Raw genomic sequence first — 6,000 nt, forward strand, 5'->3', positions numbered from 1 at the left:
GGAAAGGGAGTTTCTCGATGCCCGCCCCGGAGAGCGCGGCGGCAGTGTCCGCGGCACCGCCAACCATCTAGAGTGCGGGAACATAAACTTCCTCTTCACCTGCCACGCGTTTCAGCCTCGGACACCCGCACAGACACACACGTGCACTCTCGAGGCTTCCCGAAGGCCCCTCGGCGTCAATCCATGTGGATGTCCTCCTCCCAGCAGTACACACACGCGCCAAGGCCAAGTCAGGCGCCCAGTTTTCAGCCTCGGGTGGTTCTTTGAAATTTCGTGGAGTCTGGCCTTCCAGAGGAAATTAAAAAGTATTCCCAAAGGAAAAAGACGGAAGGATACCTGCCCAAACTGCAGCGGGACCCCTGCCTCAAACACAAAATGTTATCTCCCAGCAGGTATCTCAAACGTGCTAACCTCAAGGGAAGGCTTTTGACGGTGGCGATGAAGGGGAAGTGGGTTTTGGTTTTGTTTTTTTGGTTTGTTGTCATTATTGTTTTGTGAAGACTTTAACTTACTCCATTCCCTTTTGAAAAGCTCCCTCAAGACATGCCAGATATTTTCTGTCAGGTCAGACTGTCGCCTGAGGGCGAGGAGTGAGGGTATCAGTCCCCGAAGACGCGACGCGCAGGGGTCTGAGACCCCGGGGCGCGGCCACCCTGGCGACGGCAAAAGATGCTTCAGAGTTCGCTGGCAGCTCTCCTCCCGCAGGGTCACCCGCGACCCTTTTTAGCTGAGGAAGAGGGCGTGAAACCCACTGTTCCAGAAGAGCTCTGTGGCAGGAGTAATATCTCCTTGGGATCCCGGAGCACGCAGAAACGTGGATCCTTCTCGAAGTCCGGGGTCCAGCCCGAGCCCCAGGAAGCACTCCCCGAGGCAGGGTGTGGAACGACAGGCTCTCCCACCTGTCGACCGAGGTCAATGCTTTCTGAACCTTCGCAAGGTTCCCGCACCCTTTGCCTGGTATCTCCTGCACTGGCTGTGTGATCTCCCGAGACGGAGCGTGGGAAAGTACCCCCGAGTGTCTGTTTACGTGGGCGGGACGTTTAAGCACGACTTGGAGATTCACAGTTTCTATGTGAGTGAAACCTCAGCAGACACGCTGCAGCTGCAGGCTGCATTTCAAAAACCTCTGCCTGCCTGCCTGCCCGCCTGCGCTGGCGCGCTCGAGTGTGGTGTGTGTGTGTGTGTGTGTGTGTGTGTGTGTGTGTGTGTGAGAGAGAGAGAGAGAGAGAGAGAGAGAGACAGCTTAAAATAGGCATGCGTCAGGTCTAAGCAGCTCCCCACCCCAATTTGGAGTCCTCTGTCGGCCACCTTTTGAGATGCTGACAGTGGAGATAAAATGGCCAGATAAGGTTGGCTGTCATTTCCAACCCCATTGGAGCAGTTCAGGCCTACTACCTAAGGCCACTTTGTCTTCTACTCGGAGGCGTTTCCTCCCACTGAGCCTCTCTGTCGTTGCTGTTGTAGGCAGAGGTGAGATGGTGAAGGGATGAAAAGTACGGGCAGAAGGTGGAATTCTTGTGGCCTGAGCTGTTTACGTGGAAAACCGCGCACCTCCGACTTCCCGAACACTCCTGCTAACCTAGATTAGGACCTGCAAAGCTCTTAAAAGGACTCCCCATTCTGAGCTTTGCTTTGGGCCAGAGAGTCCAGAAGAAACAGTGTGGAAAACAAAAGCGGTCATAGACATTGGGAGAACACCATTTAAGCCATTTCAGCAATCATGGTTTTAGAAAAGCCTTGAGACTGAGGTGAAATTAAAATAAAATAAGAAGAGGGGAAAGGAGAATAAGCAACTGTTAAGACCGGGACCAGCCACCGATAGGGAACAGGTCTAAAGCATACAGCCCAGGTAAGTTTGTTTCTCAGAATTGGAGGACAGCGTTCCAAGTTGTAAAATATAGGAGAAACCTTCCGAGTGGCAGATAAGTGACAAAGAAGAACCTTATTACCATTAAAATGTTTTTTAAGTTCCGTAAAAAATTGATTTTAAACGGGACCAAAGCAGTGTGACACACTCTTTCTTCTCAATGTCCCTCAAACTGGAATATACTCCTTGGAGACCAGTGGTCTCAGCCCAAAGTCCAGGAGCTGTGAGTAGAGGAGAGGGGTCCCGTTTCTGGTGTCATTTAAACCATATTAACGCGCCCTTCCTTTCAGCGGCGGGTCTTATTCAGAAAATACGGTAGGTGCGAGCAGCCTGTCTGTAATTGCAGGCAACGCCGTTCAGTGTTTGTCAGGCTGGCGTGCTCTCTCGGCTTTGGAGACTCCCTCCCCCCATCTGCCCCTCGAATGTGTTTTGGCTCAACAGGTATCACATGAAAACTCGCACTTAACCCCGGTCATCCTCTAGCAGGAGCCACCCCAGCATTTTTCTTGCCAGGAGCTGTTGCTGGCTCCCTGCGCCTCCCCCACGCCGAGCGCTTGTCTAGCAGTCAGCCCCAGGGCCATCCATTAACCACCGACTCCCAGTGGCAGGCGGACTAAGCATCAATGTGAGGCTCCTCGCACGTCGAGCCGGCGACGAAAACGAACCCATTGTAAGCAACCCGAGACGCTTTTTGTGCACCAGGCAGTGCAGTTACCCTGCTTAGGACAGGCGTTTTGCCTTAGAGCTGAGCTGAGGCTCCAGGGAAAGGGGAAAAAATCAAGCTTTAAGGATCAGGTTGGGATTACAAGACAGTTGCTGCCACAGACACCAGAGGCGACTTCTTGGCATTTAGGGATGTAAATTAAAATTCGAGACATGTCACCCATCCTTGCTCCTAATAGAATGAGAGGTAACCCCTTCAGCTCCCTCCACCCAAAACATGAATTATCATTTCCACTGAATGCAAATGGACTGCCTTCTGTGGGGGGACAGCCAGCTGCAAGCTGGACAATAAACTGTTTCATAGAGACGCGGCCCGATTGCGGTTCAGAGAGGCACTCCTTTACAAAGGAAGAAGCGTCCAGTTTGTGTTGACAGCCTTGGCGCGCCTGGGCCAAAACACCCCCCACTACCCACCCTCCACCCTCACCCCGGACACACAGACACCCGGGATTTGAAACTAGCTTCACTGAAAGCGATCGCATCTATTTGAGCTGCCATGAGTATGGGGAGGTGATTTTTCAAAAATTATGGCATGAGTCATAAACACCTCCTGAGTATTCTTTGCAGCAATTAATGGGCAGCAGGGTGCAGGAGAAGTTGTGGAACAGACCTGGGGATCTATTTTCTCCCAGAGGACAGCTTTTCTTCCAATGATTCTGACTGTCCCTTGCTTTCTTGCTTAGGAATACATTTTACATCCCACCCACCCCCTCCCCTCCTCTGTGCATGTGACACTCACTCTACCTGTCTGAACGCTAAGACTTGCTGGGGATTTTCTTTTTGGTCGTCAGCTAATGACTTTCCTCCTACCTTCATTCATCCCCAAAGGTGGATCCTTACACTTCGTGGCGTCTCAGACCCTTGTAAAGCCTCATTTTAAGCCAAACCTCTACCAGGGAAGCTCCCATACCATTTATCAATGCATAAGAGCCCACGTAGTAAAAATTCACATATGCATTGAGACATTCATGTTAGTGAGGGGATGCTTGGAAGACCCCTGTGCCCTAATGCATTCAACATCAGCACATTCCTAGCATGTCAATAACTTTCCTACCTGAAAGGGTTAAAAAGCGTTTACACGAGTGTCTTTAATATAAATATTCTAGCCAAAGCATCAAATCCCACTGGTTTGATTAGAAATCAAGGTAATCCTCACCACCAAGTAAAGTCTTGCACAGGAATTCTGCCTGGATATCCACTAGTTAGAGGCTATACGAACCAACTCACGTATTCGTTTGAGCATACTGCAAGAATATTTATTGAGCACAAGCTCAATCACTGCATTGAACGCCAAATCTGGCAAGCAAAATGCATTTCCTATCTGGGGGTGGGGGGCGAAAGAGCTGTGAATCAACTCCTTCTTCAGTATTATTATCATTATTTTATCGGTGCAAATTGCAAAGTAAGCTACCAGCCTTTTTCCGGCGACAAGTCAGCTCACCTCCATCCAAAGCAGAGGAGACCCCGAAAGCAGACCTACCTTTCACATAAGACACCGTCAATAAAAAGACGAGATTCCAAAACGTAAATCCACTTTTAATCCCCATTTTCTTCATCAGGATGAAGTCTAGGCGGCCACATTTAGCGCATCTTCTCGTGCCAGGCTCCCGGGGTTTGGATTCCTTTGCTCGGCTTTCCCCTTTGCGGATCCCTTTCATATTATTCGCGAGCTCCTAATTCCTGCTCCTCAGCCCGGCGCAGTGGAGTTGTTGCTGTTGTTGGTGCGCGGTCACAGCTCGGAGTGAATGGTGTTTCTGGGATACCACAGCAACCTTGACGAGGACTCAACCATCTCTCCAACGGGGGCACAAAGTCTCTGCTACTCTGGATTCTGTCTTTTCCTGTGCTTCCCCCCACCCCCACCCCCCCCACCAAAATCTACCTCAATTCTAGCTCGTTATAGCAACCACCAGAAACCACTAGTGGGCTTCTGGAAGCCCAGCTCCGGCTCTCTGACAAACTCCCCACAATATTTGAAATTAAGGGGCTTGGTTTCTTTTTTCCCCCCGAATAGATCAATTCCGCCTGTAAAAACAGCCAGAGAAATATTATGTTAGTGAGCTCTCCGATGCAGCTTGTGAATACAGAAACATGTTAGAGGAATATTTTAATCGGAGGATCTGTGTTGCTTTTGGGGAAACCATGCTGATAATGAATCGGGCTCCATCGATGCCCACGTCCTTATAATGGGACATGTGTTACTACTGTAGTTGCAGTATATTTCAAGCAGGCGTCTCGCATTTATTATCCTGTGATTTAATTGAAAAAGAAGATCACAGAGAAGAATTTATTTGCACACATGGATTTACATATTCAAATGCCTACGTGTAAACCCATAATCAGGTTTCCATGATTCGGTAAACCGATTTTATCCGTGACCAGGGCGGGGGTGAGGTGGAGAGGGAGCCAGTCATTTCCCCAAATAGTTCGCCCTTTCATCCTCCCCAGCCGCTTTTCAGCTACTGTGTGCTACTGTTAAACTACTTTATCTGTGGTAGTTATCTAGAACAAACTCATTTGTCTTAATTCTGAATCAGTCCCAAATATGTAAATGGAGGGCTTCTTTCAAAACGTAAAATGTATGTATCTATACATCTGGACTTGGCCGCTCCACCCACCACTCAAGGGTTAACACTGTACAAGGGAAGAGTTCTTGCGCCATCTACTGGCCATCGCTCAGTCACTCGCTGCTTTTTCACATTTATTACGGATCCTATTTCCTTCATCCCACGGTGTAGGGGAGCTGTGTCCCGACACAAGCGCGTTTTGCTCCTGTGTGTCGATTTCTTAATCTTTTTTGGCTGATCCTGGCCCAGATCTAACAAACCGCAAGTTCCTTAGCCGGATTGATGATCTGACTTTTCTGGAATCTCATCCCATTTGGGGGGGGAGGGAGGGAGGGCTGCAGCACTGGTTATGGAATAGATAATTGCAACGGTTCCTGGCTCCATTTGTTTGCTGAAGGCTATCAGGGGATTAGCATCTATCCGCAGGGCTTGGTCAAGAGGACTGCCCAATTTGAGTTAGCATCTCTCCACATTGTCCATAAATGATGGCTCCCGTCCCATGCACCCCAAGATCACCCTGGTCAGCTTTTGTCCCTGGGCACAACGCGAAACTGCCGGCTCAGGGGGAGCAACGTTGTTCCATCTGGAGGGAATTCTGCTCCGGGAAGTGGGCACACTGCAAGTGTCTCTATAGGGGTGCGTGTTGAGTGGGCTCAATCTGCGGGCATAGGAAGGATTCTAAGCTCTTCGGGTACGTGGCATTTTGTGTGGGTCTGTGAGTCCCCCAGGAGTATGTGCGTGTGTGTGTGCAGTTGTGAAGGGTAAGAGTGTGTGTTTATGGAAGATGCGGGAAGGTGTGATTTTTTTGTGCTTGGGTGTTTTCCCAAATGTGTTTGTGCAGTA

At 49.7% G+C, this 6,000-nt stretch overlaps 1 protein-coding gene across 7 annotated transcripts in view; it reads right to left on the bottom strand.

Annotated features, from left to right (window-relative positions):
- CSMD3 (CUB and Sushi multiple domains 3) overlaps nucleotides 1-4,436 on the bottom strand; it is a 1,192,082-nt gene extending 1,187,646 nt beyond the window's left edge. For all 7 annotated transcript variants that reach the window (XM_032415697.1, XM_032415696.1, XM_032415695.1 and 4 more), the window contains exon 1: nucleotides 4,071-4,436. In XM_032415697.1, coding sequence (XP_032271588.1) covers nucleotides 4,071-4,248 — 178 coding nt within the window. In that variant the 5' untranslated portion in view covers nucleotides 4,249-4,436. The remainder of the gene's footprint in view (nucleotides 1-4,070) is intronic.
- Between the last annotated feature and the right edge of the window lie 1,564 nt (nucleotides 4,437-6,000).

Source organism: Phoca vitulina, unplaced genomic scaffold (genome assembly GCF_004348235.1).
Source record: "Phoca vitulina isolate PV1807 unplaced genomic scaffold, GSC_HSeal_1.0 scaffold18, whole genome shotgun sequence".
NCBI classification, from domain to species: Eukaryota; Metazoa; Chordata; class Mammalia; order Carnivora; family Phocidae; genus Phoca; species Phoca vitulina.